This window comes from Pan troglodytes, chromosome 18, assembly GCF_028858775.2.
Source record: "Pan troglodytes isolate AG18354 chromosome 18, NHGRI_mPanTro3-v2.0_pri, whole genome shotgun sequence".
Classification (NCBI taxonomy): domain Eukaryota; kingdom Metazoa; phylum Chordata; class Mammalia; order Primates; family Hominidae; genus Pan; species Pan troglodytes.
The window spans coordinates 67375374-67401130 of NC_072416.2; the positions used below are offsets into that span (position 1 = coordinate 67375374).

The window sequence follows — 25757 nt, forward strand, 5'->3', positions numbered from 1 at the left end:
GGAGGCCGAGGCAGGAGGATTGCCTGAGACCAGGAATTTGAGGCCAGCCTGGGCAACATAGTAAGACCCCCGTCTCTATTAAAAAAAAAAAATAAAAGAATAAATAAAACAAGTTCCTTCACCTCTTGACAAAGCTGACACTTTTTTTTTGAGACAGAGAAAAAAAGAAAACTCTACAGCCAGAATCATACTTTTGAGTCTCGCTCTGTCGCCCAGGCTGGATGGAGTGCAGTGGCGTGATCTTGGCTCACTGTAACCTCCGCCTCCTGGGTTCAAGCAATTCTCTGCCTTGGCTTCACGAGTAGCTGGGATTACAAGGTGCTCACCACCACGCCCGGCTAATTTTTGTATCTTTAGTAGAGACAGGGTTTCACCATCTTGGCCAGGCTGGTCTTGAGCTCCTGACCTTGTGATCCACCCGCCCCGCCCTCCCAAAGTGCTGGGATTACAGGCGTGAACCACTGCACCTGGCCACTTTCTTAAACCTACACATTGGTTGCTGTGATATTAATTCTATTTTTACAAAATAAGTGTATAACCAGGAAGTACTAATCCTGCTTTCTATGTCCCAATTGTTAACAGGAAAGGGCTCAGTGCACTTCTCAATTGTCACCCCGCCCCCAGCCCTGATCCACGGCCTCTACCCCAAGAATGAGCCAAGAACCAGCTGCTCTAGGGATCTCAGCAGCAAAATCCTGCCCAAGGCTGTTAAAATGTGTGGGCACTCATTTACACTCGTGCTGTCATGAAACACATCCTTGAACAGGGACTATTCTGTTTCATTTCCATAAGCAAACTGGCGTCTAAGGCCACAAGCCCTCCGTAAAAATAAGAACTCGGCACAAATGGCCGGTCACATGCTTACCTGCATTTTTAAAGACAGCTTTCAGGTATTTGGGGACTACATTATTACCAAACCTTGGCTTTGGGAGATTATACAGGTCCGAGGAACTCGTGTCTACTGCAGACGAATGCAATTACCCCACCTTCCTCCATACAGAATTGTTAGGAAATGTCCACTCCTTTGGGGGTGATTTTTCTCCTCAAGTTGTAGCCAACATTTTGTCCGTAACTGATTTCAGGGCAAACATTTCTGACATCTTCCTCCAGCTCAGTCTGCCATGCCTTGGCAATCCAGTTTCCTGTCATATGCGAGCCATCCAAGTTGATGCCAAGTAAGATGTGCCCAGCTCAAAGTGAAAGTGTTTGCGTCTTGGTATCCGGAATCCTCAGCCCCAATAGCAAAGCTTTAGTCATTCACCTTCATCCAATAGACGTTTGTGAACGTCCTGCTGTCCATTTTGTCAATAAACAGGCAGCCCTGCAGGTGGTCCATCTCGTGCTGGATGATGCGGGCTGCCCACCCGCTCGCCTGCCACACCACCTGTTCTCCATTGGGGTCCAGCCCTGCAAAAGAAGTTACAGCCCTGGTGAGTGGGAACAGCTGAACTGCATCATCCTCAACCTCCCTACCCCTGCCCCCGGTCCTGGCTGTCCCCATTGACAAGAGGCAACAGCAGATGGCAAATGTAGACAGCAGCTCCTCTTCTAACTGGAAAACGTCCCTCATCTCGGTCCATTACCAAGCGTTCAACCTGGTTCCCAACTCTGGTAATTAGGTTATCGAGCTCACTGTAGAGTTGAGATGAGAAATCATCTTTCTACGGTGCGACCCTTCCGAACACTCCTCCCACTTCTGAGGTACCTGTGGGCTCCCAACTCCTAACAGAGGTTCTGCAGCTTGAGACCCCACTTGTTTTTCTGACCCTCTTGAACCGACGGGCTTGCTCTGCAGGAACAATCACCCCGACCCCAGCAGAGCCCGCATTCCGCGAGGCATCCTGTGGTACCACGGGGGGAATGGCCTAGCCCCCTGGGATGGGTCAGGCTGGGGGGGGGGGGGGCTAATCCCCACTTCTCCAACTCCACCGTGGCGGATCTAACTGGGGCCGAAGAGGGTGTTTGCCTCAGAGAGCAAGGGAGCAGAAAGCAGACGCCAGGCTGTCAGTTAACAGCGGAATTGGGGGACCTCTCCTCGCCCCTGCGTCCTATCTGAGCGGGCTCTGCCCCACAGGAGCTTCTATCCGTCCTGAGGCCTCTCCGCTCCCGCATCCCACTTCGCTCCTGCGGGAGGTCCGGCGTATGAACCGCGACCACTTCTGCGCTCTCGCGGAGTCGGGCAGAAGAGACGCGCGCGCTGCTCCAGCCGCCCCGGTCCCCGCCGCCCGCACCTGAGATCTGCACCGCCTGGAAGCGGGGCACGCAGGCCAGGAAGCCGGCGACGCTCTCGCAGCCCTCGGGAAAGGTGACCAGGCGGCTGTCAAGCACTCGCAGGCTGGGGTTCACGAACACGCGCAGGGGGAAGGGCTCCATCTGGCGGAGCGCGCGCTGGCGGGGCGGGCACTCCCGACACAGCGCCTCGGGGAGCTCCAGCGCCAGCACCTGCCGCGGCACCCCCAGCTGCGGCGCGCTTAGGCCCACGCAGCGCCGCCGCCGCATCACCTGGACCAGCCGTTGCGTCAGCCGCTGCAGCTCAGGCCCGCCTAGCTGCGCCCGCTCCACCGGGGCCGCCACGCCGCGCAGCACCGGGTCCCCGACTTGGCACACGTGCGAGAACGGCGGTTCGGGAGGACCCACCACCAGACGCCTCAGGTGGCGCCAATAGGAGCGCCGCAGCGCCGGGCCCTCGACGCCGTCCGGAGCGGCCGTGGAGCTGCAAGCCCGGACACCGACGGCTGCCGCCCCGCCCCACGGCACGGCCGCCCACAGTGGCCGAAGACTCAGCGCGCCCCCCAGCCGGGCCATGGCGGCCCCCTTAACAGTGACCCGGCCCGCCCCTTCCGGCCGCAGCGCGGGGCACGCCGGGAAGCGCCGTCGGCCAGCGCACAGCGAAGCCGCGACTGGATCCCCGCCTTCCTGCCTAGACTGGCAGTGAGCACCGCCCCCTTCCGCTCTCCTCCCGGGAGCGCCTTCCCGCCTCCCGAACCCGCCCTGGACCTTCCAGGGCGAGGCAGTCCTGGCCACCCCGCGCCGGGAACCTCACGCACCGCGTTCTGGAGGCAGGGGACGCCGGCTAGGGCCCCACGCTGGGCGGTTCTGCCTGCGTCTCCGCTCGCCCTCCCTCCGGGCAGGCTGGGCCCGCGGGCTCCAGGCGTGGCTCCTCGGCGGGAGGCTCTGGTGCTGGAGCTGTGAGCTCGGGCCCCAGCGCCTGGTCATCCAGGGTGAAAAGCGTCTCTCTCTTTGGCAGGATAAAGGCGAGGGGCTCCTGAATGGCGCCGATGTTCACATGCCCTAGGTTACCGTACTTGGAGAGCTGAGTGGGAGGAATGCCTAACCCAGACGTGGGGAAAGCAAAATGGAAAACAGTTACTAATAAAACTCAATATAGAAATTTAAGGGAGGCCGGGCGCGGTGGCTCACGCCTGTAATCCCAGCACTTTGGGAGGCCGGGGGGGGGGCGGATCACCTGAGGTCAGGAATTCCGAGACCAGCCTGACCCACACGGAGAAATCCCATCTCTATTAAAAATACAACATTAGCCGGGCTTGGTGGCGCATGCCTGTAATCCCAGCTACTTGGGAAGGCTAAGGCAGGAGAATCGCTTGAACCTAGGAGGTGGAGATTGCAGTTAGCCGAGATCGCGCCATTGCACTCCAGCCTGGGCCACAAGAGCAAAACTCCGTCTCAAAAAAAAAAAAAGGAAATTTAAGGGAAAAAAAACGAGCCATTACTATTTTTTTTTTTTTTTTGAGACAGAGTCTCGCTCTGTCGCCCAGGCTGGAGTGCAGTGGCGTGATTGCTGCTCACTGCAACCTCTGCCTCCCAGGTTCAAACAGTTCTCATGCCTCAGCCTCCGTGGTAGCTGGGATTACAGGCGCCCGCCACCATGCCAGGCTAATTTTTGTATTTTTAGTAGAGACGGGGTTACTATGTTGGCCAGGCTGGTCTCAAACTCCCAACCTCAGGTGATCCATCCGCCTCGGCCTCCCAAAGTGCTGGGATTACAGGCATGAGCCACTGCGCCCAGCCATCAATTACTATGTTTTAATACAGCAAAAACCTTTGTTACAGGGAATGGGAAGCTATACTGTGAAGCAGAACGTAACGGAACAGCAGTGTAGGGTGCCTGCAGCAGGAACCCAGACCTCAGGCAGCACCAGGGAAAAAGCAGAGGGCAGCCAGGCTTTGCACGTGTGATGCACTGACCCATTGCCCTTTGGGAAGCTGTGCCTCAACCAAGCCCCTCTCCTACCACAAGGGGACAAGGACGTGAAAGTGAATTGGAAAAAAGACTTTAGGACGGGTGTGGTGGCTCACGCCTGTAATCCGAGCACTTTGGGAGGCCGAGGTGGGCGGATCACAGGTCAAGAGATAGAGACCATCCTGGCCAACATGGTGAAACCCCGTCTCTACTAAAATACAAAAATTAGCTGGGTGTGGTGGTGCGAGTCTGTAGTCCCAGCTACTCGGGAGGCTGAGGCAGGAGAATTGCTTGAACCCGGGAGGTGGAGGTTGCAGTGAGCCAAGACTGTGCCACTGCACTCCAGCCTGGCAACACAGCGAGACTCCGCCTCAAAAAAAAAAAAAGAAGACTGTAAAAACCGTTTCTCTAGATATTTCACATAAATGGAATCATACGTATGTGGTTCTTTTGTGACTGGCTTCTTCCGCTTAGCCAGATACAGCCACATAATGTATGATTCCATTTTTACGAAATGTCCAGAAGAGGCAAATCTGTGGCAACAGAAAGTAGGTTGCCAGGGGCTAAGGATGCTGTCGAGGAATGACTACAAACGTGCATGAAGGATCTTTTTGGAGTGATGGAAATATTCTAAAATTGGATTCATATTTACTAAAAAACACTGACTTACACAAATGGATGAATTATTTAGTATGTGAATTACACATCAGTAAGGCAGTTTACAGAATTTTCATTCTCTTACCTAAAGTCTGTGCTATCTGAGCTGGTGGAAAAAGGACTTGGAGACAGCGATTTAAATACGGAACAAGGTCTTCCAGGAAGACAGTGCAGAACTGGACAAAGAGCTCTTGCTCCCCGCTGCTGAAGGCAGCCTCTTCAGCGCGATGGAAGGCCAGGATTATTTTAGTTACCTAAGAGACAAGGGCACCGTCAATTACTGGGACAGCCTATCACCACTGGGACAGCAGTGCATGAAACTAGGCAAAAAAATGTATGCCCCTCCAGTTTTCCTGAACAAAGTAATTTAACAGTACATTATTTTACTGTCTCATTTAAACTCAGAATTATGGTCATTCTCCACAATTGTGTCACTTTATTAATGTGAAGTTCAGACCCAACTTGTTACATTACGGATATAGTTTCCGGTTCCAGTGGAGGAGTGTCATAAAACTATAGAGAGAATACATGGTTTTGGTTTTATTTATTTTTTTTTTTAGAGACAGGATTTTGCTCTGTCACCTAAGCTGGAGTGCAGCGGCACAATCAGCTCACTGTAGCTTCAAACTCCTGGGCTCAAGGGATACTCCCACCTTAGCCTCCCAAGTAGCTGGGACTACAGGCGTGCACCATCACGCCTGGCTAAGTTTTAAAATTTTTTGTAGAGACAGGGTCTTGCGTTGTTGCCCAGGCTGGTCTGGAGCCCCTGGCTTCAGGAGATCCTCCTACCTCAGCCTCCCAAAGTGTTGGCATTACAGGCGTGAGCGACTGCGCCCGGCCCAATACATGGTTCTTAACTTCCACGGAGGACCAACCAGAACTGTGCTGGATCCAGGAAAATGACGCAAAACTATACAAGCTTTCTACTAAGCCCTGAGGTTTCAGAAAGCTAGAACCACTGGAAAACTGTAAGAAAACAGCTAGGAAAGAGAAGTTTCAAAACCAACAGAGCAGCCTAGCTGACACTACAGATATGTGGCATAGCGACAGGGTAAGAACACAGACTCTGATGCTGGACTTCCCAAGTTCAAGTGACTCACACCTGTAATCCCACACTTTGAGGGTCTGTAGCAGGAGGATCACTTGAGTCCAGGAGTTTGAGACCAGCCTAGGCAACATAGGGAGACACTCTCTCTCTGTAAAATAAAACACTTTTAACAATAAAAATAAAAGAATATGCTAAAGGTAAAGGGTTTTGCAGATGTAATTAAAGTCCCTAATCATCTGACTTAATCAAATGAAGTTTTTAAAAGGAGGTACCTAAAAGAAGAGACTCAAGCAAGAGAGTAGCTCTCCTGCTGGCCTTGAGGAAGCAAACAGCCATGTTGTCAGCTGCCTATGGAGTGGACAGCCTCTAGGAGCTGAGGCTTCAGTTCTGCAATTGCAAGGAACTGACCCCTGCCAACTTGAATGAGTCTGAAATGGAGCCCCAACCTCCAGATGAGGCCATAGTCCAGCCAACACCTTGATGGCAACCCTGTAAGACCCTGAGCAGAGAGGACCCGGTTGTGCTGTGCCTGGACTCCTGACCCACCAAAACTGGAAGGTAATAAATGTGTTGCTGGAAGCTACTAAGTTTGTGGAAATTTGTTATGCAGCACTAGAAAGCTAATACGTGTATTACCGAATTGTTACTATAGGCAAATCACTTCATGGACTGTCCTAGGTCCCATGAAGGGCAACTGGCCAGAGCTTCTCAATCAGGAGAACCTCCAAAACCACACTAGACCTCTCCATGTCAGCAGACACCGTCAAATAGACGGGTTTATTACAAAAATCTGGCCACCCATTACCAGAGAAGGCCCAGGGTAGCAGAAAACCAACAGAATGTGCTCACCTTGGCAAGGGCATCTTCCAAGGCCCCAGTCACATCCTGCGCCAGGGCCACAGGGCAGCAGAGGCGCAGATCATTGAAGGCAACCAGAATATTGTTGAGGAAGCAGGCGAGGGGTGGGAAATCTAGGAGCACCATGGGTGGCTGCAGCGTCCCCGGCTGGGTGGCTGGCACAGCAGCAGGCATGTTACTGGTGCCCAGGATGGCTGGAGCCGAGATGAGCATGTAGGAGTTCATTTCTTCCTGGAATTTCTCCACTGTTTCCTGAATTGCTTTCTGGAAAGTGCTGATGGCCACCCGCTGGAAAACAGGAGCCAACTGACCCCGGAAATCAGCTCCCACCCGGCTGAAGGACAGCCCAAAGTACATGCACTGGCCCAGCAGAGAGTCCAGGCGGCCGCCTATGCCCCGGTAAAGGTCGGTCTCCAGCACCTGCAGGAATTGTGAGACCTTCTGTAGCACCCAGCCATGGAAGATGGCACTCTCATTCACAGTGTGCTCACCCATGGCAGGGGGCAGCAGTGGGTCCTCGTCTGAGAAGATGGCACGGTACTGGGTGATGATATCAAAGAGATGGACACGGGAGGCCTCGATGGTTTTTGTAATATGGAAATAGGGATCATCATTAGGAATGGCAGTCAGGATGGACCGGAGCCAAGCATCTCGGGCCTGAAGAAACTTCACCCTCAACTCAGCCTCAGTGAAGACGTCCATGCGCCGCAGGTAGCCAATGACACGGAGGCAGGCGGGAAGCTGGATGTTGGTCCTCAGTTGCTGGATCAGCTGGCTCAGCATCAGCTGCATGGACTGGCGCACTTCGTTCACGATGCCCTGACAATACACAGAGAGAGTCACACTGCGCTGGGAAGGATGCTCTCTAGAACCCATTCCCCTAACTCTGAAGACTGCAGACCAACATTCCCATGGCTTTCCTGAAATGTGAAGTAATTTCCTAAAGCTGATGCCTGTAGGTTAACCAACAAAGATCAGGTTAGTTAACTCTCTTGCTTAAAAAGCTTAAAACCTGGCCAGGTGCAGTGGCTCAAACCTGTAATCCCAGCACCGTGGGCAGGCAGGTCACTTGAGGTCAGGAGTTTGAGACCAGTCTGGCCAACATGTGAAACCTCGTCTCTACTAAAAATATAAAAATCAGGTGGGTGTGGTGGTGCAGGCCTGTAATCCCAGTTACTCGGGAGGCAGAGGCAGGAGAATCACTTGAACCCGGGAGATAAAGGTTGCAGTGAGCCAAGGTCGTACCACTGCACTCCAGCCTGGGGGACAGAGCGAGACTCTGTCTCAAAAAAAAAAAGAAAAAAAAAAAAGCTTAAAATCCTCCAGTGACTTCCCACTGCAATCAAGAAAATTCCAACCACTTGTTGGGACTTACACTGGTGGCCCTACCTGGTTCTCCATCTTCACCTGCTTCCTAGTGCGCTCCCGCTGCTACAATCCATTAACCCTGGCTGCCTCTGTATCCCTTAAACACCTCAATTTCTGCCCACTTCAGCCCTCTGTACTTGTTCTTCACACTTTCTGGTTTGCTCTCTCCCCAGATCTTTGTGGGCTGGCACCTCCTTCTCATTTAGGTCTCAGCTTAAATGTTACCTCCCTAGAAGAGTCCTTCTTGATCACCCTACCTAAAGAAACCTACCCTAGACTCCCTTACCCCATTCCCTGTTTTTTTCTTCAGACACCACTATCTGAAATGATATCATTTCTTTGTCAATTATCAGACTTCCCATTAGCACGTAAGCTGCATGAGAGCCAGGACCACTTTATTCACACTGTATCCCCAGCATATAGAGCAGTGCTTGGCACATGATTAATATGTATTTTGAATAAATTAATGTTTTCTGTTCAGGCATACCTGGCTGGCAGAAACTGATGTGAAACATGCAAGAGTTTCTACCTAAAGCTTCAGTCCTGACCACAGAATAAATGATTACAAGAACATTACTTTGAGTCCTCTCTGGGCAAGGTGGCTACCTGGATGACAGGGATGGAAGAGTATTTCCTCTCCAGTCGGCGTACGTAGGCTGCAAGCTCCAGGGCCTCTTCATAATAACTGTTCCGGACACAGGTGTCCATGAGCTGAGGAATCTCCAGTATTTCCAAAATTTCTGTGTGCCGGTTTAGGGTCAGGCTATTCATCCGGCGGTTGGAGCTGATCTCCTCGGCTTCCTTCACAAAGTTCCTAGTAATAATCAGAAGAATGTTGATCCTTCACTGCTCTGTACCCAAACCTTAGCTACAGTTACCCAGTACCTGCTATGAACATTGGGCTGGATGATCTATCTGATTTATTCCTCACACCCCACCTATAAGGTAAGTATTATTACAATTGAGGAAATTTTTAATCCCAGAAAGGTTAAGCAACTTGTCCAAAAACATACAATTAATAAATCTAACAGATGGAGATCCAGATATGCCACTTGCTGGCTGTGGCAAGGTACTTGGCCTCTCTGAACCTATTTCCTCATTGGTAAAACGGTATACAGGGCCAGGCGCAGTGGCTCACGCCTGTAATCCCAGCACTTTGGGAGGCTGAGGTGGGCGGATCACTTGAGGCCAGGAGTTCAAGTGAAACCCCATCTCTACTAAAAATACAAAAAATTAGCCAGGCATGGTGGTGCGCGCCTGTAGTCCCAGCTACTCAGGAGGCTGAGGCAGGAGAATCACTTGAACCCAGGAGGTGGAGGTTGCAGTGAGCAGAGATGGCACCACTGCACTGCAGCCTGGCCAACAAAGCAAGACTCCGTCTCAAAAAAAAAAAAAAGTATATAGGACCCTCCTCATAAGGGTGTAAGAACTAAATGAGATGATGTGTGTGAAGCATTTAACATAGAATTTGAAACAGAGCGAATGCGTCAAAGTAAAAATAGTAAAAGAGACACAGTTAAATATTTAACAGTAGCTATCATTATTTTCAAAATGAAGCACTAACTGCCTAGAATCCACAATCTTTCCCCTCAGGTCTTCATCTTCTCCTATGCTAATGTTCAACCATAGTTCCTGCCACAGTCTACTTTCAACACTTCTCCATATTTGCAGAGACCTGCTTTATCAAGTCCCCTATCTATTCTGGAGCATGGAAGGGTACAAAAGCTGCTGTCAAATATCCAAAGGCTCAAAAGAAAAATTAAACTTTAATCATGAAAGGCTGGAAGCCAGAACTAGGGATAATGGAGACAGAATATGACTCACAAAGGACTTTTTTTTTTTTTTTTTTTTGAGACGGAGTCTTGCTCTGTCACCAGGCTGGAGTGCAGTGGCACGCATCATCTTGGCTCACTGCAACCTCCGCTTCTCAGGTTCAAGTAATTCTCCTGCCTCAGCCTCCCGAGTAGCTGGGACTACAAGCGCGTGCCACCACGCCCAGCTAATTGTATTTTTAGTAGACATGGGGGTTTCAACATGTTAGCCAGGATGGCCTCGATCTCTTGACCTCGTGATCCGCCTGCCTTGGCCTCTCAAAGTGCTGGGATTACAGGTGTGAGCCACCGCGCCCAGCCTTTTTTTCTTTTTTTAAGAGAGTTTCACTTTGTCACCCAGTCTGGAATGCAGTAGCACAATCACAGCCCACCGCAGCCTCGACCTCCCCAACTGGAGTGCGGTGGCACAATCATGGCTGACTGCAGCCTCAATCTCCCGGGCCCAACTGACCCCCCCACCTCAACCTCCTGTGTACCTGGGACTACAGGCGCACGCCACCACGCCCAGCTAATTTTTTATTTTATAGAGACAGGGTTTTGCCATGTTGGCCAGGCTGCTCTCGAACTCCTGGGTTCAAGCCTCAGGCTCCCAAAGTGCTGGGATTACAGGCTGAGCCACCACATCCAGCCATCCAAATGGAGAGACTTTTTGATATCTGATGCCCTCAAATGCGAGGATTTCCTTGTCACCTTCCCGTCAATGGAAGTTTTGAAGCAGATGACCTCCGGTCCACGCTTTCGTATAAAATAAGTATATAAATGTGTACATATATTCAGCTCACACCTATAATGTTAACTATGTCAGACCCGATAATAAGAGCTTTGCATGAATCCTTTTTCTTTGTGCCCACAACTGCCCTTCGAGGGAGCGACGTGCTTCTGGGTAACCAGTTCTGAATTCGAAACCTCCTAGCTGTGTCCTTGGACGTCACTAATCTCTGTCTTGACTTGCTCATATGTAAAATGGAAATAACAGGGCTGGGCGCAGTGGATTATGCCTGTAATCCCAGCGCTTTGGGAGGCCGAGGCGGACAGATCACGACATCAAAAGATCGAGACCATCCCAGCCAACATGCTGAAACCCCGTCTCTACTAAAAATCCAAAAAAATTAGCTGGGCGTGGTGGCGCGCGCCTATGGTCCCTGCTACTCAGGAGGCTGAGGCAGGAGAATCGCTTGAACCCGGGAGGCAGAGGTAGGTTGCAGCGAGCCGAGATCTCGCCACTGCACTCCAGCCTGGCGACAGGGCGAGACTCCGTCTCAAAAAAGAAAAAAAAGGAATAACAGTACCTACCTCGAAGGCTGTTGTGAGGTTTAAATGGATTAATAAAGCGCTCAGCAGAGAACCTGGAACGTGGTAAACGCTTTATGTGTTAGTTATTTCTACCATCGTAAATGTCAGCTTTTACAGTTATAAAACCCCTTTAGCGCCAGGCGCGTCGCACCTGCAGCTCTGCTGGAAGCTGGGCAAGCGGTCGAGCAGGCGGCCGAGCGACGCCTCCACGTCGCCAAACAGGCGGTGGATGCGCTCGGTGCACTCGGCGCCGCGGATGAAGGTCTTGTAGTTAGCGAAGGCCAAGTCGCGCGTTTGCTGCAGCAGCTGCGCCCGCTCCTCCGCCAGGCGCTCGGGCTCGCGCCGCAGCCGCTCCAGCCCCGAGCCGCTCAACTCCCGGAGGTAGCGGCCCACATCGGGCCGCTCGCGCCACTGGGCCTCGGGGAAGCGGTCCCGGAACAGCGACGCCAGGAGCCCTTCATCCTCCACCTCGCCGAGAGCCGCTGCCGTAGCCGTGGCTACCGATGGGATAGTCGCCGCGGTCGCCATCTTCCCAGCAACAACGTCACTTCCCTTCCGGACCACAGGGGGCGCTGACTCCGAACTTAGGACAGGAAGAAACAGGCACATTTCCGGTCTCTATGCTTTCTCATCCGGCCGGCTTGCTTTCCCCTGCGGTCGTCCAGACTATTGGGCGCTAGCGAGACGAACTATTGGTACGGGGCTAGAGAGGAAGGCTTTGGGGTTGCCGGGGAGCAGCGAGCGACCGACTTCCGTTTCCAGTTACCAAGGCACGAGGATCCGGTGTTCCAACCCAGGGGGAAAAATGCGGCCTTTGACTGAAGAGGAGACCCGTGTCATGTTTGAGAAGATAGCGAAATAGTAGGAGCGCGCGGGGCGGACGCGGGAGTGTGTGGGTGTGGTGGCCAGGGGTGGAGTGGGGGCGCGGTGCCGGAGACCGGTTCGTTCGGGCGCGGTCTCCAGTCCTCTTTTTGCCCTCAGCATTGGGGAGAATCTTCAACTGCTGGTGGACCGGCCCGATGGCACCTACTGTTTCCGTCTGCACAACGACCGGGTGTACTATGTGAGGTGAGGCGGGGCCGGGCAGGCAGCATGGACCCAGGGGAGAGGGGTCCTGGGTCCCACGAGCCTCCTTCATCCGCAACCTTGCTCCCCCTTTACCCTTTTAGTGAGAAGATTATGAAGCTGGCCGCCAATATTTCCGGGGACAAGCTGGTGTCGCTGGGGACCTGCTTTGGAAAATTCACTAAAACCCACAAGTTTCGGTTGCACGTCACAGCTCTGGATTACCTTGCACCTTATGCCAAGGTTTGTGGGGCGGTTTCCAATTCTGCCACGGGCGATGAAGTCAAGGATTAGGCAGATTGTCCGGCAGCTTCTCTCCCACAGAGTCCCTGACAGTGTGCTTGAAGGAGTTTCAGCACATGGAGATGTGTAGAGGTCTTGCAGCTTGAGCATGGTCAGGGCTATGGGATAGGAATGCTATGTGGCTGCGTAGGGTTAGTTTTCTCCAGCGAAGTAGAAGAGCCTAGGCAGACCCAGCTAGAGATCAGAAAGCAAATAAGTGGTAGCAATGAAGACACCGGGGTCCAGAAAAAGAGCTGTTAACCTGGCCATGGAGGATGATCCTCGTAGAGTTGAGAAAATAACTTTTTGCATTTTTTTCTTTTTCTTTCTTGCTCTGTTTTTTCTTTTCATTTCTCTTTCTCTTTCTTCCTGACACAGTTTCACTCTGTCGCCCAGGCTAGAGTGCAATGGTGCGATCTCACTGCAGCCTCCACTTTCCAGTTTCCAGTGATTCTTGTGCCTCAGTAGCTGGGATTACAGGCATGTGCCACCACACCTGGCTGATTTTTGTGTGTGTTTTTAGTAGAGACAGTGTTTCACTGTGTTGGCCAGGCTGGTCTCGAACTCCTGGCCTCAAGTGATCCACCTGCCTCGGCCTCCCAAAGTGCTGGGATTACAAGCGTGAGCCACTGCACTGGGCAACTTCCTGCATTTCTGTTCAGGAGATAGACAGTTTGAGGAAAACATGAGTCTCTCTCTGTTTCCCTTAAAATTATTTCAGAAAATTATTTACAGATCCAGCAGCTAGCTTGTCTGCATGGATAGAAATAGTAACGTTTTTATGTCTCTTGGATTTTAATTCTCTTATAGTATAAAGTTTGGATAAAGCCTGGTGCAGAGCAGTCCTTCCTGTATGGGAACCATGTGTTGAAATCTGGTCTGGGTCGAATCACTGAAAATACTTCTCAGTACCAGGGCGTGGTGGTGTACTCCATGGCAGACATCCCTTTGGTGAGTAGAGATGGTAGCTGTTACAGAACTCAAGTACTCTTATTCAAGAAGGGTATGTTTTCAATCGGAGTGCTTGAGAGAATAAATTCTCAGCACGTTTTGAATCCCAGAAAGACCAGAACTGTACTTTTTCCGTCTTTGTTATTTCCAGCCCTCAATATGGGCATATTGAATGACTTCAGTGAGTTAGTGTCTCTTCTTTTGAATCCCAGGGTTTTGGGGTGGCAGCCAAATCTACACAAGACTGCAGAAAAGTAGACCCCATGGCGATTGTGGTATTTCATCAAGCAGACATTGGGGAATATGTGCGGCATGAAGAGACGTTGACTTAAAACGAAGTCATTCCAAGGACAGACGGCTGTATGGAAAGGCCGAGCTTTGTTTCCTTTGTTTGTGTGGACTCCACCATCATGTTGAATTTTGTCAACACTCTGACCTCTTCAGGGACTTCTTATTTACTGTACTCTCTATCACTGACAAATGCAGGCTGGATTCTTATTATATACAGAGATGGCTCAAAAATGGGGTTTCAGATCTTTGTGTTTGTGACGAAATAGAATACTGTTTCATATTTGAATCAGAGGGCTTCTTGTTCTGAGAAATAGGTTCAAAATCATTGGAACTAGGAACAAGAATAGCTTATTGTTATCTGTGATAACACTGTTTTCTAAACACAAGGATTTTCTTTTTTATTAATATGCAACATAGACATTGCCATAACAGAATAATAAACCACATGTGGGGTTTTAAAAATGAAATTTGGCTAATAGGAGCAATTCAGCTATTTTTCTATACAGTAATTGGTGTGTGGTATGGAAGAAAAACGGGTTCAAACCCCACTTCTGCCACCTACCAGCTATATGGCCTTGAATGAGTCATTCAGCTTTAATAAGGTTCATTTTCTTCTGTTTAAAAAGACACAAAACTTAAAAATCAGCTTTGGCCATCTACCTGAGAATTAGAAAGTCTGATTTTTGGAATCAGAAATCATGATTGTAGGCTGGGCACAGTGGCTCACGCCTGTAATCCCAGCACTTTGGGAGGCCAAGGTGGACAGATCACTTGAGGTTAGGAGTTCGAGACCAGCCTGGCCAACATGGTGAAACCCCATCTCTACTAAAAAAAAAAAAAAAAAAATTAGGTGTGGTGACACATGGCTGTGGTCCTAGTTACTTGGGAGGCTGAGGCAGGAGAATGGCTTGAACTGGGGAAGCAGAGGTTGCAGTGAGCCAAGATGGTGCCATTGCACTCCAGCCTGGGCGTGACAGAGTGAGACTCCGTCTGATTGTAAAGCATCTAGTACAGTGTACAGTGCCTTGGAAATCATAGGTATGGAATAAATGGTAAGAATTATTTTTATATTATATATATTATGTATTCCTGTTATTAAGTGTAGAGTTTTATGAGTATAATTTGATTTTATTACCTTCTTTTTTACAAGCTGTTTTCTCAGTATTTTTCTTGGATGGGATGATGCTAGGCTGGAAAGTTTTTTTCATCACTATGATTTTATAAAACAATTTTTTCTATGAACCTTTACTTACTTGACTGGATTGCACTAAAAGCACTGATCAGAGGCCACGACATAAAAATTCAGTCCCTTTGTCCTTCCCCGTGCCTCCCAAAGTTACTTTAAGATCCTTAGAATATTTCTTTAAATATTTTATAGACAAAAAATTTAAAGACTATCTGTATTGCAAAATTAAACTATTTCTTTAATGAATATATTGCTTATTTTAAGTTCCAAAGGTGAAGTCTTTAAGAATAAAACATTACCAACTCCTGCTTTTATATGTAAGCAAACTTGATTGTGGCCTTTTTCAACTCATCTTCCTTCTAAGGTTTTCTGTTAGCCTCTAAGTAGACTCAGTGAAGGCTAAGGGACTGCTATATGATGAACAGTATTTTGATGCATACATTTAATACATACTTCTTCAGAACTTTTTCATTGTTATGATTTTATTGCCATTTTGCTTTTTTAGATGTGTGCAGCAGACTAAAACATTAATGAGATAAATTGATTTTTGTCCCATAACATTACAAAGCTGATTCGACTAAGCCCCAGAAGAAAACAGCCAGGGTGCTATAGTCACCTTAGCTTAGCATCTTGGCTTCTTTGTATCTGTAGTTGTTGGAACATTGAAGAGACGCTTCAAGAAATACAGTTGCAGGATCCCAGAAAGAATAATAACGAGGCTCTGGGCTGTCGACCACCAGTTCACGTAGTTATAGTTTGATTGGATAAGGAAAAAGTCAGCCATTTTCCTCATCCGGGCAAAGTTGTAGTATCGCCACATGTGAAAGATATTGTTCTGCACCTTTTGTGTGCCGTCCTATGAGAGAGACCATTTTAAAGGGGATTCTTCCAAACCCCCATCTAGCCTCACCTGAGCGCTCACTAGCACTAACCTATCTCAAGTCAAATAATTTACCCATATGATTTTAAGATGTACAATACAATGATAGTTGTTAAATGTTGTGTTTGCTATGTATGAAATATGGTCTGGATTTGAGTTTAAAATTTTTGTTTTTGTTTTATGAGACAGGGTCTCACTTGTTTGCCCAGGCAGGAGTACAGTGGCGCAGTCACAGCTCACTGCAGCCTCAACCTTCTGTGCTCAAGTGATCTTCCCACCTCAGCCTCCCTAGTAGCTGGGACTACAGGCACATGCCACTACACCCAGCTAATTTTTTTTTTTTTTTTAATTGTAGAGACAGGGTTTTGCCATGTTGCCCAGACTCATCTCGAACTACTGGGCTCAAGAGATCCACCCACACTGGCCTCCCAAAGTGTTGGGATTATGGTCATGAGCCACTGCCCCGGCCTTTTGTTTTGTTTTTAAATAATGGAAAACTTCAGTACTCAAACTAGAGAGCTCTTCCAGAGGAAGAGCTAGATTTAGATGTACTCAGCATGTCGTTACCATTCCAGGTGATGTTTTATGTTCTCTGTATATGGTAGAAGACAAGGGCCTGTGGACTTTTTATTAAAAGGCCAGATGGTAAATATTTTTGGCTTTGCAGGCCCCTGTGACTGCTGAACTCTGCCATTGTAGTACAAAAGCAGCCACAGACAATATGTAATTGTCAAATGAGCATGGCTGTGTTTCAAGAAAACTTCCATTTACAAAAACAGGCAGTGAGCTTTTGTGCATTTAGGAGAGACTATTAAGAAAGTGAAAAGTGGCCGGGCACAGTGGCTCATACCTGTAATCCCAGCACTTTGGGAGGCCAAGGCGGGCAGATTACCTGAGATCAGGAGTTTAAGATCAGCCTGGCCAACATGGTGAAACACCGTCTCTACTAAAAATACAAAAATTAGCCAGGTGTGGTGACACACGCCTGTAATCCCAGCTACTCGGGAGGCTGAGGCAGGAGAACTGCTTGAGCCCGGGAGGCGGAGGTTGCAGGGAGCTGAGATTGTGCCACTGTACTCCAGCCTGGCCGACAGCGCAAGACTCTGTCTCAACAAAAAAAAAAAAAAAAGAAAAGAAAAAAAGAAAGTGAAAAGTGGCCAGGCACGGTGGCTCGTTCCTGTAATCTTAGCACTTTGGGAGGCCAAGGTGGGCAGATCACCTGAAGTCAGGAGTTCAAGACCAGCCTGGCCAACATAGTGATACCCCATCTCTACTAAAAATACAAAAATTAGCCAGGCGTGGTGGCACCCGCCTGTAATCCCAGCTACTTGGGAGACTGAAGCATAAGAATCACTTGAACCCGGGAGGCGGAGGTTGCAGTGAGCCAAAATTGTGCCACTGCATTCCAGCCTAGGTGACAAAGCGAGACTCTGTCTCAAAAAAATATAAATAAATAAATAAATAAAAATACAAAAGTTAGCTGGGCATTGTGGCACACGCCTGTAGTCCCAGCTACTCAGGAGGCCGAGGCAGGAGAATCGCTTGAACCTAGGAGGCAGAGGTTGCAGTGAGCCAAGATCTCGCCACTGCACTCCAGCCTGGGAGACAGAATGAAACTCCGTCTCAAAAAAGAAAAAAGAAAGTGAAAAGACATTGCCAGAATGGGAGAAAATATCTGCAACTCACATATCTTAGGAGGGATTTGTATCCAGAATATATAAACAAAATTCAACAATAAAAAGACAATTCAGGCAGGGTGCGGTGGCTCACGCCTGTATTCCCAGCACTTTGAGAGGCTGAGCTGGACAGATCACAAGGTCAGGAGTTCAAGACCAGCCTGACCAACATGGTGAAACCCCCGTCTCTACTAAAAATACAAAATGTAGGTGGGCGTGGTGGCACGTGGCTGTAATGCCACCTACTCAGGAGGCTGAGGCAGGTGAATCACTTGAACCCAGGAGGCAAAGGTTGCAGTGAGCCGAGATCACACCACTGCACTCCAGCCTGGACGACAGAGTGACTCTCTCAAAAAAAAAAAAAAAAAGTAAAATGGGCAAAGGATTTTCATTTTTTTGAGATAGGGTCTCACTGTCACAGCCTTGACATCCTGGGTTCAAGCAATTCTACCTAAGCCTCCCGAGTGGCTGGGACCACAAGTATGTGCCACCACACCCGGGTCATTTAAAAAGTTGTTTTGTTTGTAGAGACAGGGTCTTACCATGTTTCCCAGGCTAGTCTCAAACTCCTGGGCTCAAGCTATCCTACCTCGGCCTCACAAAGTGCTGGGATTACAGGTGTTGGGCCAACTGGCCTGGCCTAAAATGGGCAAAGGACTCGAACAGACATTTCTCCAAAGAAGAGAGATGGCCAATATGCACGTGAAAAGATGCTCAACATTATTAATCATTAGGGAAATGCAACTCAAAACCACAAGATAACATTTCACACCCACTAGGATGACTGTAACAAAAAATAAGTGTTGATGAGGAAGTAGAGAAATTAGAACCTTCATACACTGCTAGCAAGAGTTTAAAATGGTTTAGCCACTGTGGTAAACAGTCTCCAGTAATTCCACTTTCAGGTATACACAGATGAAAACATGCTAACACAAAAACTTGCATGCAAATGTCCATAGCCACGTTATGATAGCCAAGAGGTGGAAAAACCTAAATATCCATCATGTCCATTAACTGATGAATGGATAAATAAAATGTGTATCCATAAAAGAGAATATTATTCAGCCATAAAAAGAAAAGTACTGATACATGCTACAACATGGATGAACGTTGAGAACATGCTAAATTAAAGAAGCCAGTCTTGGCTGGGCACGGTGGCTCATACCTGTAATCCCAGCACTTTGGGAGGCCGAGGCGGGCCAATCACCTGAGGTCAGGAGTTTGAGACCAGCTTGGCCAACATGGTGAAACCCTGTCTCTACTAAAAATGCAAAAATTAGCCGGGCATGGTGGCAGGTGCCTGTAATCCCAGCTACTTGGGAGGAGGAGAATCACTTGAACCCTGGAGGCGGAGGTTGCAGTGAGCTGAGGTTGCGCCATTGCACTCCAGCCTGGACAACAAGAGCAAAACTCCGTCTCAAACAATAATAAAAATAAGCCAGTCACAAAATCCCATGTACTGTGTGATTCCATTTAAATAAAGTGTATAGAGGCCAGCCACAGTGGCTCAACGTGCTGATTAATCTCGGCACAGTAGCTCATGATGCTGAGTAATCTCAGCTCAGTGGCTCAAAGTGCTGAATCTGAGCACTTTGGCAAGCCGAGGTGGGAGGATTGCTTGAGCGCAGGAGGTTGAGGCTGCAGTGAGCTGTGATCAAGCCACTGCACACTGCAGCCTGGACAAGAGTGAGACCCTGTCTCAAAAATTAAGTATAGAATAGGTTAAATCTATAGAGACAGTAGAACAGTGATAGGCAGGCCTGGGGTAATAGAATGGAGAATGACTAATGGGGAGTGGGATTTTGAGGGTGGGGTGGGTGATAAACTTCCGGAATTAGATGCTGATAGTTGCACAGCCTTGTGAATATACTGAAAAACCACTGACACACTTTTAGATGGTGTACGGTGTATGAATTATATCTCAATTTAAAGAAAAACAGGCAATGGGCCAGATTTGGCCTGTCAGCCATACATAGTTTGCCAACCCTTGGTATAAAACGAAGATGGAATTTCAAGAGCTTCAAGTCATAATTTATTTTGAGACGGTGTCTTGCTGTATCCCAGACTGGAGTGTAGTGGCGTGATCTCGGCTCACTGCAACCTCTGCCTCCCAGGGTTCAAGCGATTCTCCTGCCTCAGCCTTCCAAGGAGCTGGGATTACAGGTGCGCACCACCACACCCAGCTAATTTTTGTATTTTTAGTAGAGACAGGGTCTCACCATGTTGGAAAGGCTGGTTTCGAACTCCTGACCTCAGGTGATCCGCCCACCTCGGCCTCCCAAAGTGCTGGGATTATAGGCGTGAGCCACCGTGCCCAATCAAGTCATAATTTATTAAGAAATTCACATCCCCTTGCCTGTTTGGTTTCTACCTAAATGAAGTCATCTTCCCTCTGAAGTTAAAAATCAGTTTCCACAGATGTTTCTCTTCCACAAAACACTTCCTTACCTCAATTGCATCCAGAGTATCATTCAGTTGTTTTCTTTCCTTCTGTTTGTGATCAGTCTCAGGCCCCTCATAGAAGACTCCAAAGTTGAGGTACACTTGCACAGAACCGAAGTGATTATGCTGATTACTTAGACAAAGCTGATAAAAACCTGTAAGAATTCTTAGATCATTACCAAGTCTTTGGTCTCCTCCCCTTTGTTAAGGATTCCCTGGAGGTATCTGTCCTCTAGTTTTGGAATTCTACTACGGGACCTTCTTTTTACTTAGAAAGTACAAAGATCCCGTTTTTGACATGGAAGACACGGACCTTATGTTAAACTTATACTAAATATTACTTATATTTGGCCAAATTTTAGTAACTCGTTCTTTCCATACTGGGTAGTGGCAAACAATGTTTTCTCTTTAACATATAATTCCCACATCTTGTATTAAGGAACTCCTGCTCAACAGATGGAGTTGAAGTTAAGAGCATGGTGTTTGCCTGGTCCTTGTACACCATTAGAGCTAGGGACACCATCTTGAACTTGAAATTAGGAAAGACAAAAAAAAAAAATGGATGCATAGTGCATGAAAGCAGCTCTCCTGGAGTGATTGCCTCCAAGGCGGTGTGTACAGTGACTCATGGTTTGGTTATATCTGTTGGGGCTGGGGTTGCCTCCCTTTGTGTGTGCGGGGGGGAGGGGGGTGCGGGGGGGAGGGGGGTGCGGGGTGGGGAGCGGGTGGGAAGGAGCAAGGTGGAAAGGACCGGTGGAAGATGGGTGGGGTGGGATTAGAAATATGTGGCAGTGTTTGAAAGTCAAAATGATTGGAAGGCACTACTGGCATGTAGCGGCCAAAGATGTTCAAGATCTTTTTTTTTTTTTAGACGAGTCTCGCTCTGTTGCCCAGACTGGAGTGCAATGGCGCGTTCTCGGCCCACTGCAGTCTCTGCCTCCAGGTTCAAGCAATTCTCTTGCCTCAGCCTCCCAGGTAGCTGGGATTACAGGCGCCTGCCACCACACCCAGCTAATTTTTGTATTTTTAGTAGAGACGGGGTTTCACCATATTGGTCAGGCTGGTCGCAAACTCCTGACCTCAGGTGATCCGCCCACCTTGGCCTCCCAAAGTGCTGAGATTACAGGTGTGAGCCACCGCGCCCGGCCTGTTCAAGATCTTTTAACACTGATACACATGCTGTGCTTCATAGTGAAGGACTGTCTGATGCCCCTGTTGAGAAAATGTCTTTTTTAGTGCAGCTGGCTATTAAAGAGGGCAGTTAAGACACTGGTGCTCTCCAAAGTGGGACAGGCTTGACCTGGCTGGAGGAGTGCTTTGCTGTGGAGTGTGGATATCTCACATGGATATCATGCATTTTCTTTTGTTCTGAATCTGCTTTTAGTAACTGACTCAAATATTCTGATGACTGGAAAGACATGCTTCCCCGTAATCCATTTGTTAATTGGAATTCTGTATTATAAATGGGTCTCTGTTTTTTGGTCACTTTCCCAGAATCTGATTAACTGGAGATGATGAGATAAAATTGAGCGGCTGAACCCTAGACTTAGAATGCTCACCTGGAGTGTTGCCCCCAAATCGTCAGTAGACTGCCAATTGGCATCCTTGGAGGTCAGCAGCCTCCAGGAACACTGGTTTTTGGTGTTAAAGGCTGAATTTTTTTCCTACTGTTAAAACATCTCTGTATACTTCCTCATTATTTCTGTAATTTCATAGGACCCTATGATTATTATAATAGCCATGGTAATGAAAACAGACCTGTCTCTTGGGTAGAGAAGTTAATCTGGCCCCGAACACCCTGGGAGGTGTCTATGAGAAATCCCTGTGGGTTATGTGCCGTGGCAGCAACATGCCGGTCATGTGACATCCCCACTGTCCGCTGAACCTGCCAAGACACATTAAATAGGTAGCAGAATCCCTGCTACATCACAAGGAAGCCAGCTGAGTGGTAAGATTGACGTCCCACAGTCATCAGCACAGCGGTCTCTCTCTGGGGTGGGACTGCCCAACCCCCTGCTGGGGTTTGGAGTTGATTGGAGGATTCTGAGGTATCACAGTGATGGTGTTAAGGGGAGGCAGCACAGCATTGCTGAACGTCTGCAATGTAAGAAACAGTACAGCAGGACAAAGAACTGCCCAGAATGCCAACAGCACCCGTGTGAAGAAGAAGACATGCCTTGCTCGGAACACACAGCTAGTGTGGATCCATTAAAATGTATGATTCTGGGCTGGGCGCGGTGGCTCACGCCTGTAATCCCAGCACTTTGGGAGGCCGAGGTGGGCAGATTACAAGGTCAGGAGTTCGAGACCAGCCTGGCTAACATGGTGAAACCCTGTCTCTACTTAAAAAATACAAAAATTAGCCTGGCATGGTGGCGTGCGCCTATAATCCCAGCTACTTTGGAGGCTGAGGCAGGAGAATTGCTTGAACCCCGGAGGCAGGGATTGCAGTGACTCGAGATCATGCCACTGCACTCCAGCCTGAGTGACAGAGCAACACTCTGTCAAAAAAAAAAAAAAAAGTACGATTCTGGCTGTAGAATTTTTTATTTTTTTTGAGACAGAGTCTTGCTCTGTCACCCAGGCTGGAGTGCAGTGGAGTGATCTTGGCTCACTGCAACCTCCACCTCCCAGGTTCAAGCGATTCTCCTGCCTCAGCCACCTAAGTAGCTGGGATTACAGGCACATGCCACCAAGCCCGGCTAATTTTTGTATTTTTAGTAGAGATGCGTTTTCACCATATTGGCCAAGGTGGTCTCGAACTCCTGACCTCAGGTGATCTGCCTGCCTTAGCCTCCCAAAGTGCTGGGATGACAGATGCGAGCCACCGCACCCGGCCTGGCTGTAGAGTTCTTGAATGAACTTGCTTGGTGGTTGAGCTCCCCAATGATGTCCCAGATTTGAGCATTTGCTGCTTGGCAGTGCACACCTACAACAAGCACTCCATGGACACTCGCTCCCAAGCTAGATCTTGATTAGCCCAGGCCACAGTGAGCTTAGTAGTGGCTGCTGTTCTAATAGAAATTCAGAGGTAAGAAAAGTCTCTGATAAGTTTATTTAAAATAAATGTTGTTACAGTGGAGTAAGATCAACAAAGTCTATTACTATGTAAACAAAAATTAGAAAGTTAACAGATTTCTAAGATAAAGAACAAAGGAAATGAACAGCCTCTAACTTTCATACTGAGTTCACCATCCTTGGACAGCATGATATAAGACCATAGTATGGGTAAAAGTACTTGACCTTTGAATAAGTAACTTGAAAACACTTACCGTCCTAAAACAAAATAGGATTAACTGGCCGAATACAGAAAACTTGACCTAGTGAATCTCTGACTTGCCAGAATTGCTCCTAAAGGCAGCAGAACCTTTACTCCCCCACCCCATAAGCTGAAGCAGCCTTCTTTGAAATCTCTGGATCAGTCTCCAAAGCACCATTATCCAATTTTGTTTTAATATATTAAAAATGTATTCTCTCCCCTCTCGTCCCCAAATCCGAATACATGTAATGATTACCTCTTCAGGGAGAGGCACCCCGTCTGCCCCATGGCTTTGAGCATGGCCCCTGATGTAAGAAGCCAAACCATATGTTTTAGCTCCTGTTGGTGATTATTCACCCAGCTGGAGTTTCCCTCTAACTGCAGGTCCATTTCATTAACAGGTGGGGAATCACAGCATAATAAAGACAACCAGACCTTGTTTTGGCCTAAAACCTGACCCACTTTATGAGTAAAGGAGAAAAAAAAAAAAGCCCCCCAGTATGGCCAGTCACCCACATACCTCGTAACTGAAATAGAAGTATCCAGTCTGGTGGGCAAATTGCCAAAAGCATTCCGTGCCTCCTGGAGGTATCATGATGGCAAAGTCATATCGATCAGCTCCACGGAAGAGTGGCTGGTCCCCAGAGCCACTTAGAGGTTCTGTCTTCTGGCTCCTGGCAGACGTCACTAGATTCAGAATGACCAGCCCAGCCCCAAAGAGCAAAGGGGACATGCCGCTTTCTGGAGCCTCCTCTGCAGGTGAACTGCTCGCAGCCCAGGGAAATCAAGTCGTTCAGACAACCGCTGGGCTAATGATTAACTCCACAAGTCACATTACGGCCCATTTCAGGGCCATACATAGATATTCATCATAGAACTGCCATGATACTCCCATGTTTGGCTCGCAGGAGGAAATTTTGCTTTCACCTCAAAAACTCAGTGGCTTACCAAACCTACTTCATGGGTGCTACATAGAATCTACCGCCTCAGAAGAGGTCTTTCCACCCTTCATTAGGGCTGTCATTTTTTAGTTCCTGCTTCTTGGGGATATAATACTGGGTAAGTTTACAACTTCTGAATACACTGACAAAAAGTTGGCTGGGGGGATTGTTCTCTTACATCAAATTGCTCCTATAAACACATGGGGCAACACTTCTCTCTCCCCAATGCTGCAGCTCAGAGCAAATCACAGCATGTGTGTGCAAAGATGTAAATGGATGAATACAGTGCCAGAGGATGGTGCTTAGACCCCTCCACTGACAGTCCTCGTCCTGATGCCTTTCACCTAACGGTCACCTAAAGCTATCCAAACCCACTGAAAGACAATTATATTATCCAAAGCCTCAATCTTTTTTTTTTTTTTTTTTTTCTGAGATGGAGCGTAGCTTTGTCACCCAGGCTGGAGTGCAGTGGCACGATCTCTGCTCGCTGCAACCTCCACCTCCCCGGTTCAAGCGATTCTCCTGCCTCAGCCTCCTGAGTAGCTGGAATTACAGGTGCCTGCCACCATGCCCGGCTAATTTTTGAATTTTTAGTAGAGACAGGATTTTACTATGTTGGCCAGGCTGGTCTCGAACTCCTGACCTCAAGTAATCCACCCGCCTCGGCCTCCCAGAATGCTGGGATTACAGGCATGAGCCACCACGCCCGGCCTTGATCTTTCTTTTATTCAGGACTTCTTCAGCACACATGGGGGAAAAAACTATCCAGAACCCACTTAAAGACAATTATATTATTCACATCCTTAATCTTTATTCTTTTATTCATGATTTCAACACCCACCTCCTTCATGGCAGGCACTGAGCTAAGATTTACCTGCATCTTATTTTATTCTCACAATAGCCCTGCAAGGGAGGTATTGTGAGCTCTGGCATTAGAGATGAGGACACAGACATTCAGAGATTCCAGTGGTGGCTCACGCTCCCACAAGCACACCTGGCAGAGCTGGGTCCCCGGTGGGGGCTCATGCTCTTAACCACCAGGCAGGACAGTGTTTCTCATTCTCAAGCTGTCAGTCTCTGAGTTCTGACACTGCCTAACCATTTTTCAGTCCTAATCTTTTTTTTTTTTTTTTTTTTTTTTTTTGCTTCCTTGAGATGGTATCACTCTGTCTTCCAGGCTAGAGTGCAGTGGCACAAACATAGCTCACTGCAGCCTCACCCCCTTGGGCTCAAACAATCCTCCCACCTCAGCCTCCCAAGTAGCTGGACCCACAGGAGTGCACCACCACACCTGGCTGATTTTTGTATTGTTTGTAGAGACGAGGTTTTGCCATGTTGCCTAGGCTGGTCTCAAACTCCTGGGCTCAAGTGATCCCCATGCTTTGGCCTCCTGAAGTGCTAGGATTACAGGTGTGAGCCACCGCGCCTAGCCTTAGTCATAATCTTAAAAAACAAAAAGCAAAACAGCATTAACACCTTCCAGCAATTATTTGCATTGACTCAAAGTGTCACAAGCTAAGTAGGCAG

The 25757-nt window shown here is 48.4% G+C and overlaps 3 protein-coding genes across 6 annotated transcripts; 1 reads left to right on the forward strand and 2 right to left on the reverse strand.

The window, feature by feature from the left end:
- Window positions 1-758: 758 nt before the first annotated feature.
- Window positions 759-11866, reverse strand: COG8 (component of oligomeric golgi complex 8). Of its 4 annotated transcripts, none has more exons than XM_054668453.2 (6): window positions 11409-11866; window positions 8739-8946; window positions 6756-7583; window positions 4944-5112; window positions 3154-3330; window positions 759-1407 (listed from the first exon to the last, which is right to left on the reverse strand). In XM_054668453.2, the coding sequence occupies exons 1-6, from the start codon at window positions 11864-11866 to the stop codon at window positions 1250-1252; spliced, it is 1998 nt and encodes a 665-aa protein (XP_054524428.1). In that variant the 3' UTR covers window positions 759-1249. The 4 variants fall into 4 exon arrangements, with proteins under 4 accessions (XP_054524428.1, XP_016785563.1, XP_054524429.1 ...); XM_016930074.4 differs by having other exon boundaries at window positions 3048-3330; XM_054668454.2 differs by lacking the exons at window positions 3154-3330; window positions 4944-5112.
- Window positions 10910-14077, forward strand: NIP7 (nucleolar pre-rRNA processing protein NIP7). Its single transcript, NM_001246425.1, is given in 5 exon segments — window positions 10910-12118; window positions 12239-12325; window positions 12427-12565; window positions 13415-13555; window positions 13768-14077. Coding segments are annotated over 5 exon segments (543 nt in total). The 5' UTR covers window positions 10910-12062; the 3' UTR covers window positions 13888-14077.
- A 1419-nt stretch (window positions 14078-15496) lies between these two features.
- Window positions 15497-24120, reverse strand: TMED6 (transmembrane p24 trafficking protein 6). Its single transcript, XM_001168712.8, has 4 exons — window positions 23810-24120; window positions 21789-21915; window positions 20037-20185; window positions 15497-15888 (listed from the first exon to the last, which is right to left on the reverse strand). The coding sequence occupies exons 1-4, from the start codon at window positions 24020-24022 to the stop codon at window positions 15655-15657; spliced, it is 723 nt and encodes a 240-aa protein (XP_001168712.1). The 5' UTR covers window positions 24023-24120; the 3' UTR covers window positions 15497-15654.
- Between the last annotated feature and the right edge of the window lie 1637 nt (window positions 24121-25757).